The 11390-nt window shown below is 36.8% G+C and overlaps 1 protein-coding gene across 1 annotated transcript; it reads right to left on the bottom strand.

The window, feature by feature from the left end:
- Window positions 1-1684: 1684 nt before the first annotated feature.
- LOC311288810 (H-2 class I histocompatibility antigen, Q10 alpha chain-like) lies at window positions 1685-10693 on the bottom strand. Its single transcript, XM_084406408.1, has 8 exons — window positions 10343-10693; window positions 5343-5615; window positions 4961-5248; window positions 4602-4883; window positions 4372-4497; window positions 3460-3519; window positions 3199-3263; window positions 1685-2548 (listed from the first exon to the last, which is right to left on the bottom strand). The coding sequence occupies exons 1-8, from the start codon at window positions 10434-10436 to the stop codon at window positions 2501-2503; spliced, it is 1236 nt and encodes a 411-aa protein (XP_084262534.1). The 5' UTR covers window positions 10437-10693; the 3' UTR covers window positions 1685-2500.
- Between the last annotated feature and the right edge of the window lie 697 nt (window positions 10694-11390).

Below are 11390 nucleotides of genomic sequence, written 5' to 3'. Positions count from 1 at the left end.
TTACTAATAACACTCTGAGTGTGGACTCATATAAACACTGAGAGTGTTAATTTAACACTGGGGATTTTGCTGTGTGGTATATTCAGATGGTATAACATTACTTTGTGCTTGGCCAACCAGGGTGGAAGAGCAGTCATGTAGGCTTTCTTTATCTAATAATATAAACTTTATACTTTATAAACTTAAACCAACCAGCATCATCATGTAAGAAAAATATCCATATTTAACATGTTACAAATGAAAATTTTAGCTTACGGCCAAACGGCCATATGCAGTCTACTTGCATTCAAAGCGCAACTTATGCAACTCATGACGTCGGAAGTAGCGTAGTATGTCGCATTATTCGCATAAGTTGCGCTTTAGTGGAAAATCTGTATGTTCGTTTGTCCGGAAGCTAGTTATTTTACTTCATGTATGAAAAATATTAATATTTAAAAGAGAACTTGGTAACTTTTTTAACTTAATAAAACTTTCTAGAAATCATTTGGATGGTTAAACAACCTGTTCTGGTGATATTGGTGACTTTCCCCGCTCCCCCCAGCGTTCCCAGGCGGAAAACCAACCTTGCAACTTGGGCACTACCGTCCCGGCAAGATAGAAATTGGAAGTCTCGTGAGAAGCGAGAACGAGCGCGAGCGCGAAACACAAATTGCTTTATGGCAATTCAACATAAACACACACGCATGTATGATGTATTACCAGATTACCCACCTCGGTAGACATAGCTCCACACGATACAGTTGGCTTGCTCCGATCATAACAAACGCACATGAGCAGCGGTAGAGAGGGGGAGGAGGCCGCCGCGAGTTTTTTACGACTGTGTTGTGAAATATACGCCCCCCCACAGCTGTAGGGGGAGCTCGTGGGGAAAACATGCGACAACAAAAGGGAAAATCAGCGAAGAAGTGACTAGAATTCGCTAGAGTTGCCGAGTTCTCCTTTAAATCTTTACAAACTCATTTCTTTGCTTCAGAAGGCATTTATTAACCCCTCAGAGCCGTGTGAAGCACTTTTATGATGGATAGATGGACTTTTTTGAGCTTCAAACTGATGTTGCAATCCACTGCCATTATAAAGCTTGGGAGCAACAGGGTGTTTATTAATATAACTCTGATAGTAAATATTGTGAATTTTAACCGTTTCAAGTCAGGATTTCTTTTTCAAATGGTTAAAATGTGCATTAAAAAGTTGGATGGAGACCCAGCTATTACTGTTAAGTGTCTGTTCTACCTAGAGTTGGTATTCCCATGCAGGACATTTATGTGTAAACAGAAGAGGCTGACGGACAGCAGTTTAACATCACGACTTTCATTAATTAATTAAATAAAACATTTTGAAGTGTGGTTAAGGTATTTAGCAGATGCTTTTGTCCAAAGCGTCATATGATATACAGTGCATACATCCATACAATGACGTTATATATTTACAAAAAACAATGTAAAAGCCAATGTAATTCTAAATGTTAAGTTAAGTTGTTAATATTAAATAAATACATCAAAGTCATTTTCTTTTATGAGCAAGTAGGAATAGGTAACTTTTTTTTTTTTTTTTACATAGTATTTGTCATTATTTAACAGATTTAACTATTTTTCCTCTCTCTCGGTTTTCAGAACTTTTTGTGGAATCAACTCCCAGACGGGTTGCAAAGCGGAGAAGAGACAAGGGCTCAACGCACCTGTTTGGACCCTCTTAAAAAAAACAGTTTTTAATAAAACAAAGAAAATATATCATTGTTGTGTTTTTAATTGCCTAATACGGATAATTACAGCATTGTATTGTAATATGTACAAATAACAGGATATATACAGTATACTGAATTACAATATAAAATTTTAATTCTGTCCTGTGAAATTGAAGGAAATTCCTGGCAACTGAGTTGCAGTAAACATACAATAAACTGAAATAAATTACAGCATTTTACTGTAATAATGCTACTATAATCACAGTAGCACTGCTGTATACATACAGTACTTTATTGTAAGAGTAAACAGTAAAAATCCTGTATATTACTTGCTGTAAAATACGGCAAGTAATATACATTAGTTGACATGAATTTCCTGTAAAATGACAATGAATTTATAACAGTGTACATGTACCGCCAGAAGGTTGTGTATTGTTGCTTTGAATGCTTGTATGGCTACTTGTGTGGAAATGCTGATTGTTGTTACTGAATTAATGTGCTGATGTTTTGCCGTTCAAAGTTGCTTCGCATGGTTTGTGTCCTATGCAGAGAATTCTTCTTTTGTTGTTATTGCTGTCTTCATGGATTTATGATGTCCTCGTTATGTACTTTTTATTATTTTGAAGGTTTCAAAAACAACTTGACAAAGAACTGCAAGTTGAAAATTAGCCAGCTGGCTAACACTGGCACATTTACGGAAATGTTGATCAATGCGTATTGTCTTTATAAATAGGGGAAACTCAAACTCAAAGACTTCAGACTTGACTCGGACTCCAGCTTAAAGACTGCAGACTTGATTTAGACTCCAGTGATAAGACTTCAGTCTTGACTCAAGACTCCAGAAGGAGCACTTGTGAACATCGAGAACTGCATCCAAAATGTAAAAAAACAGATTTAGGCTTGTGTATTTGCACTATATTTTACACCATCTCAATTGAAATCAATGGACCTGTAGCAAAATTACTAACCAGTTTCACATAAGACAAGTTTCTGTACACTTGATGCAATCAGGGCCGGATTAAAAATTCAGAGGCCTCTGGGTACAATGTCTAGTAGCCCAGTAACTTGGGTCGAACGCGTGTGTCAAAAGCTACTTTCAAGCACCTCACGCCTTACAAACTATACCACTGTAGATATTTAGTGTTGGGCGTCTTTTTGCCAAAAAGACAGGCACTTTACGCTCTGTTATCGGAAATGTAAAAACAAGAAGGACTTTTTTTCTTCCACTCGCTTGGGCCCCATAATGCCCATTGGATAATCCGGCCCTGAGTGCCCCCTATTGGCTGGTGCCCAATGGTACTCGCCCAATCCTGTCTATAGATAATCCGGCCCTGGATGCGATATCACAATATTTAATTTAAAGATAGTAAATAACAAATGCATAACAATTGCTGCGATATTTATTTGACATATTTACTAAATATAACTAAAATGTAAACATTTACTAAATGTCCTACTGTAAACTCAACCAATCAGAATCAAGCATTCAACAGACCCATGGTATAAAATATAGTTACCTCATTAGGTCGCGGATTGAACGTCCCTGGCACTCCATTTCTTGAACCGTCCCTTATGAGAACATCTGTCAAATAGGGATGCAAAAAAATAAAATAAAAAATTAGCCACTGAACATTTAAAACAAACGTGTATACATGCATTTACAGAAAAGTTGACAAGCAGAAAAGCAGCATGTGTGTCAAACAAAGATAAATACTGATTAAGCTTTGCATGTTTTTGCTGTGTGTGTGATTAGATTCATAATAAGAAACAGTTCCCACATTCGTCCACTTGCTCTTGAGAGTTAGTCGCACTGCTGCCTGATGTTTCAGCAGATTTACCTGTTGGAGAAACAGTGAAACATTTACTTAATATTTGCCTGGTAAATAACAAAGCAATTGCTTGAGAAAGCATTTAGTTGTTTTATTTAGCTAGAGTTAGCAGAATAAATATCTAAAAAGGAAGCATGTTCAGAGCCAGATGAGTTGGATTCTGTTTGACTATGTCAATGAGTCCTTATTAAAAATATCAAAATAAACTGTTCATAAGAGTGGTCAGATATTGGGATTACAGGTACCTTCTAGTAGAGCAGTTCTCAAACTTTTAAGGGTGGCGTAGCCCCTGAGGCATTTAACATCTTCCACGAACCCCCTCTTTTCCACTTAGACTGCATGTTACACCTTTTCCATTAAGGGACAATATTTGTAGAACTGGGCATCGAGTAGAGTTTGATACTTTTTAGGCATAGGCACTGACCGAATTGCCTCGATACCATCGAGTATCAAAAAATGTCTTGTTGTTCTGTACCAAATTTCGATTAGATGTCATGCATTTAAAACATTTTGCATGTTAGAAATACATGCTCGGTAAATGAACGCGCATTTTATACGCGAACCCCAGTTTGAGGACCACTGTAGTAGAGGAACTCCAGCATTCTTGTCTTTATCAGGTTTTGGTGGGTTTGTGTAAATGAAAGCTAAAAAGAATAACAGATAAAGTCATTTTTGGATATTCTTTGCACTCCAAATTGTTTGTAATGTAAAAGTTTTATTTTTACTTTTAATTATCTAAAATTTGATTGAAAACAAGTCCATATCTTATATTTGTCCAAGCTTAAAAATAAACAAAATTATTAATCCTTTACAACACAAAACCAAGAATGTGTGAATCATCATTAATCAGTCACTACTCACCAGTAATACCCCTATTATATAAGATGAGAGCCAATATAACATCAACTACCAGCATAACCACAACTCCAATCCCTACTCCAGTCATAAGTGCGATAGTCTCTGGCGAGAAGTCACTGTTTTTTCCATCTTATCAAATGCAAAAAGATTAAAACAAATAGAACTGATTAACAAAAAATTCCAATAGGCTATCAGGTGTTAGTTCCGTCTTTCTGTGTAACTGCTTTATTTACCCAATTTGGTGATAATTGGTTCTTTGATGCTCTTGTGGGTCACAAGACAATTATATTCATCTCTTTCCTCCTTCTTGATCTCCACACTCTTCCTCAGCTGATAGGATCCATCATGGTTTGGTCTGATTCCTGAGGATTCAATCTGATCTTCAGGCAGAGAAGTGCAATATTTCCTAAGGATCATTATCACGTCTTTGGGGTAGAAGCCGGTGGCCAGACAGGTCAGGTTCAGCTTGGTTTTGTCATTGGATTTCCTTGAAAACACATGAACCTTTGGAGGAGCTGAAAACACAGAAATCAGTTCATCAATCAGTTTAATCATCTGTGGATGATCAACAAATACAAACACATTTACTCACAGCCGTTTCTGAGCTCCTCGTCTCCATATTCTCTGAATTTGTTGAGCCAGTCCACACACTCTTTCTCCAGGTAGCCTTTGGTGTATTGGTTAAAGGTGGGTTTAATATCCCATTTTCTCTTGGTTGGTTGAGCTGCGTCAACTGGGGCGACCCATTGAGCCTCTTTATCATCAAAAGACAGAAAGTCCTCTCCATCATAGCTGTACTCAGAAACACCTTTGAGAAACGTCACTTCATCTCCCTGTTGCTCAACTTCACAACCTGTTCTCCACTGAAGAACATGAAGATCTGAAATGGACACAAATTGAAATGTTTGTAAGATGAAAACAATAATAAATTAGATATATATATATGCAGGTTAAACTTTTTGAATGTTTCTCACCTAATGTATTATGTCTCATGCGGTCCATCAGAATCTGGACATTGACATTAAACCACTGTTCTTTGCGCTTTCTGGACTGAGTGCCTTTTTCCCAGTAATCCTCCTGCATTCTCTCTTCCATCCAGGGCTGTTTGGGAATCATTCTCTTGTCTTTACTATTGTAATAGTCGATCTGTCTGTCGTCTAGCAGACCCATAGCAGTGAATTCATAGATGCCCGGCAGATTCACAGGTTTGGACAAACCAGTGTAAATGTAATACAGTGAGTGTCTCTCTACAATGAAGAGGAATGACATATGCATGAAATAACAGTTCACTGAAGTGTAAATGTTCTACATGTAGTACATTTCTTTAAGTAAAAGAAGTAAAAACATCAAACACTCCGGATAGTCTCAAAACAGTTTTAGCTAAAGAAAGACAAATAAAAATCTATTAAAGGAACACGGCAACATTTTGGGACTTTAGCTCCTTCACCGTATCCCCCAGAGTTAGATAAGTCCATACATACCCTTCTCATCTCCGTGCGTGCCGTAACTCTGTCTGATGCACCCACCGCTAGCCAAGCTTAGCACAAAGACTGGAGGTAAACGGCTCCACCAATAAGTGACAAAATAACGCCAATATTTTCCTATTTACATGTTGTGATTTGTATAGTCACAGTGTGTACAAATAACAAGGTCACATGAGACACAGCCATCTTCTAACTGTATACGTAACATACTGGGAACTATATTCTCAGAAGGCGAAGCACTGCTACTTGGTACTCCAGTCTTTGTGCTAAGCTAGGCTAGCGGTGGGTGCGTCAGACAGTATGTATGGACTTATCTAACTCTGGGGGGTACGGAGAATAAGCTAAAATCACAAAAAGTCGACGTGATCCTTTAACCCTCAGAGGTCGGAGATCACGCCGGCGTGATCTGCTCGCTTTTTTCCTTATGAGTTGAATTGAGACCCAAAATACTCTTTTGACTTTGATTTTACAAAACAAGTTTCATATATCAATCGATTCTGTTAAATGTGTATTATTTTTGTGTATACTCACAATAAAAACAAAGTGTTGTGCTTTTTGCCAAATAAAGAAAAATAAACGTGATGCGAGTTCTGCCTTCTATCTGCCAGTGTCGTCCATTCTGAAACGCGTCCGAAAATGAACAATAACTCAGCGAATACTCAGTCAAACAGGCAAACAGACATACAGGCATGAAGCTTGAATTCTCTTCTCTTAAATGAAGTAATTTATATAAAAAACAAATATTCTCATGTTGTGAAATCTGTATTAAAAGAGAGCGATTCCAGTCGACCTCATTAGAGCTAATTCAAATGTAATGTGACTCCGCCTACGGAGAGCGCGCACTATTCAAACGCAAATGAATGAGGCAATCCAAGCAAACCTGTGAACGCCCACATATCAGTTTATTCAGATCATTACTTTAACACCATCTCAGCAGCGCTGTGAGCAATAACAATAATGAAAAAAGTACCTCAGAAGTGCGGGTATATCGAGGAGCGAGCTGAGGAATACTGTAAGTTTATTTTTCTTCTCACGTGAATCGGGTTTCTGTTTTTGATGAATGAACGGCAGAGATGCGCTGTTTACCACAGCTCGCAAAAAGACAGTTTAAATTTAAATCGCGTGTGTGAATGAATGAGGATGTTTTAGCAAACTGTATTACTATGAGTAAAAATCGACTGAAATATGTTGAAATAAAATGTAGGCTATTTGTACGTATTTGTACGTAGCAATACGTATTAAACTGCAATTTTATATGCCCTAATATTTCATAAAAACAACGTTACAGTCAGGCGAAATATGAAAGACAACATTTTGTTGACTAGATTTGAGTACAGTTTTTACTGTAGAATATACTGCCACATAAGCTTTTGATGAAAAAAGTAGCCTACCTCAGAAGTGCGGGTATATCGAGGAGCGAGCTGAGGAATACTGTAAGTTTTTTTTTCTTCTCACGTGAATCGGGTTTCTGTTTTTGATGAATGAACGGCAGAGATGCGCGCTGTTTACCACAGCTCGCAAAAAGACAGTTTAAATTTAAATCGCGTGTGTGAATGAATGATGATGTTTTAGCAAACTGTATTACTATAGCCTACTGAGATGAGTAAAAATCGACTGAAATATGTTGAAATAAAATGTAGGCTATTTGTATAAGCAATACGTATTAAACTGCAAATTAACATTTATATGCCCTAATATTTCATAAAAACAACGTTACAGTCAGGCGAAATATGAAAGACAACATTTTGTTGAATAGATTTGAGTACAGTTTTTACTGTAGAATATACTGAATATATATATCAAATAAGCTTTTGTTTAGCAATTTTTATATATATATATAAAATAAAGTCATCAACTAAGATGTTAGCTGTTCCAATTTTGGCTATATTCAAACTAATGAATACATAGATAGGCCTAAAATGTAGGCCTATAATCTTTTTTTTTTTTTTACAAAGAAAGAGTACACTTGAAATATTGTTGAAATTTTAATTATTGTTGTAATTGTAACCTTTTTAATAAAATAGCAAAACATATTTACAAGATAGATGTAAGCAAAATCTTAAATGGTCAATATAAGTCTTCTAATTTTTTGTCCTTGCATTGTGGCTCAGTCAGTCAGAGTCACACCTGAATGAATGGCTAATTATGCAGAGTCATTATGCATAATGGGTGGGACATTTTGTATTCAGTGTTTCCCCTACCATTATATAAGGGGGGCGCCCCGCCCTCCTAACGGCTCCCCCCGCCCCCCCTTGGAGGTCAAGTAAATTTGATTTGATTTTCTTTATAGCGCCAGATTACAATTTGTTATTTTATAAAAAAAAAAACTACATGGCCCTTAAGTAATATGTTATTTATCTTATTTACACGATGGCATGTCTTTTCTGTCTGTGTTTGCGCGTTTACAATTATCCCAATGAGTGCGCACGTGCGCACACTCACACACAAACAAACACTTGCGTCACATACAGTTGAGCACTAGCGGACAGAGAGCGCGCGGCGGGAAATATGTCGCTGAACTGAAGATGGCAACACTCGCTCTACTGCGAGTAGCAGCCGGAGTAGCTCTCCTGCTCCAAGTCTAACGCCCGTTTCACATATATTTCGTTTGCGGTGAGTATTTTTTCCCGTACACTGCACTCGGATGCAGTCCGTCGATGATCGATCCGTTCCAGTTGCGGTGCGTATACAGCAGTGCAGAGATCGTTTCCGCACCGAGTCTATTTCTGCTGTGCTGCAAACGCTGAATTAAAGTGACAGCGCATGTTTCGTGATCAAAATGAACACCGATTGACCTGAAAATGTAGTAATTTCACCATAAGTGCGATTAATTAAATAAAATGTAGTAATCTCACCATACATGTATTTAATTAATTACTACTTTTTTCACTTTAAGACTTAGTTAAAGCAAGGAAAACTACAATTTACCTCAACAAGGCGACATAATGAACAACACTCGTCTCATTCGTGGAGGTGGAAAACAAGTTCTTTGTGACATGCAAGATTTATTGTATTAAAATTTAAATACAAAAGATTTTAATATAAGTACATGGTTAAATATTTTACCACTTGCTTGAGCAATTTAATATTTAATTATATAGAAGTAATGCATTGAATAATACATTGTTTAAATTGTGTTTACGTGAACGCGCGTTCACAGCAGTGGTGCGTCTGACAGGATTATTCTCTCCAATAAATGCATCATAGAAATAAAAACTTCTCATAAAAAAGCCCTTTTAAAATTTGTTTGTCATATATATGTATTAACTAACATTAACGAACAATGAATGACCAATATATTTGTTAGTATTTATAAATCTTTTTTTAGTTGGTAGTTAAAAAATAAAACTATTTAAGCTCTGGTCCATTAATATTAACAAATACTTCTATAAATTTAACAAAGGTTTTTGCAAAAGTCAATTTTAAAAAGATTTAAATATGTTTATTTATTTTTTTAAAGAGATATCTTATGTTAACATTTTTTAACTTTTACAAACCATTACCCTCCCAGACAATTTATGTGACAGATAGATAGATAGATAGATAGATAGTGTCTGTGTCAATTTTCCCCAAACAAACCAACCAACCCCACCTCCCCCCCCTCCCCAAACCTGTAAACCTAGGGGAAACACTGGTATTCCAAGGTGTAAACCACTCCTCGTTCACGCCCACTCGCATAATGGCTTTCCAAGCAAAACCTGTTTTACATCAATTTAAATCAATGTATTGTTTTATCTGAACGATAAAGCAAGACTATTTTCACATAATTTTGAAGCCAGAACTCGAAGGAAGAACATCCATTTCTCAAAAGTCTTATTCATGCATATTTATTATGAGTTTTGAGGTCTTCTTTCAGCAAATTTCATTTTTAATTTTTTTTTATAACCACGCATAAGCATTATTCTCTTAAAAATAAAAAAATATACATGCATGGTGATCACATATTTTGGTAGCCCTGTTTGTGCTATATAGAGTGAATTTACACCTTTGCCATTAACATGTTTATAAATAACTGAAAAAAGCACAAATGTCAGAACACCTCCAGTGCCCAGAAAACACCTCAGACTCCAGAGGGTTAAAATACAATATAAAGCAGGCCTGTAATTCACTGAGGGACACATTGTTAAAAATCCCAAATTTGAAAGCAATCCAAAAGGGAACAAGATCAAACAAGATCCTGTTGGATAAACTAAAACTAAACCATTTTTTAGTTTATCTAGCCAGTATCCATTAATCTAGCAGGATCTTATCTTTAGGCTAAATTAAAGGCTCCTAAAAAGCAATCCTGATAATTAGCAAGCATGTTCTACATTGACAAAACTCAAATATTTTAGTTATAAATATGCACATACTCTTATATTTCATATACAACGTTAGCATAAGTTTGTAATCAAATTTCAGTTCTGTCATTACAAAGTCTGAGCAGGAAACGTAAACATTTTACTTTCACTTTCGTTCTCTGGAAAACTCAGCAAAAGTTAATAACTGACCTGCTTGAAGAGAAGCCAATGTCCCACAATAGATGAAAAACACAAAGCAGAGCTTAGATCTTGGCGAAACCCGAGGCCACAGGTGAAAATACATGTTTCATTTTTATGTTTACATCGTTCCTCCCTTGTCAACGTCTAAATGCCGAAACTGCCCAAGTCCTCCTTCCAGAAGCAGAATTAAGATTTAAATGTCTAGTACACATTCCTAACTAATATTCCTAAACGAGGCAGTGCTACATCTCTGCTTTAATTTAATAAACACACGGACACACGCTTTTAGGTTTAACTCTGTGAACTCTCACTTGTTTACTGACGATTCTTCTTCTTTTCTTCTTCTTGCTTGTTTCTGGCGGATGACAGTCACAGTTTAGGCGCATTACCGCCACCTACTAGTTAGGAGTTTGGGTCAAGATGGCATCACCCATTAACATTACCCACTAAACATTGGACGTCGGATAGACGTGCAGATCATGTCTATATTGGGTTCGTCGGTCCATGACCAATTCTGGACATCTATTCGACGTCCAAACTAGGTCCACTATTTGGACGTCCAACCATGACCCAACTTGGACGTCATATTGACGTTCAACATTGGACCTTTGAACTGGGTAATTTTTTTTGACGTCCAAACTAGGTCCACTATTTGGACGTCCAACCATGACCCAACTTGGACGTCATATTTACGTTCAACATTGGACCTTTGAACTGGGTAATTTTTTCGACGTCCAAACTAGGTCCACTATTTGGACGTCCAACCATGACCCAACTTGGACGTCATATTTACGTTCAACATTGGACCTGAACTGGGTAATTTTTTTGGACGTCATTTGGACGTCTATGACAGGTGCAGGAAATTTACATGATTATTAATATTTTTTTAATTTACAAATGAAGAGCTCTTTTCCAAAACGCAAGTTTGTCATGTCATTTTGCTGTGTACTGAACCTATTCACTGCTCCATCCACGTTTCCAAATCGCTATATTTAAAATGTACTGCAAGATGCAGTTTCTTTCCAAACCGCGATAAGCGCCGAACCTATTTTTAGCC

The sequence above is a fragment of the Rutilus rutilus genome, assembly GCF_951802725.1.
Source record: "Rutilus rutilus genome assembly, chromosome: 1".
Taxonomy (NCBI): domain Eukaryota; kingdom Metazoa; phylum Chordata; class Actinopteri; order Cypriniformes; family Leuciscidae; genus Rutilus; species Rutilus rutilus.
This window is presented reverse-complemented; position numbering and strand designations above follow the sequence as displayed.

Excerpts from the sequence above, each read along its gene's own strand:
- LOC311288810 (XM_084406408.1), bottom strand. The coding sequence starts at position 10,436 with ATGTATTTTCACCTGTGGCCTCGGGTTTCGCCAAGATCTAAGCTCTGC. Across the intron at positions 5,249-5,342 it reads CATGAGACATAATACATTAG|ATCTTCATGTTCTTCAGTGG; the intron begins GTGAGAAACATT and ends TGTCCATTTCAG. Across the intron at positions 3,264-3,459 it reads TCAAGAGCAAGTGGACGAAT|ATGTTCTCATAAGGGACGGT; the intron begins GTGGGAACTGTT and ends CCTATTTGACAG.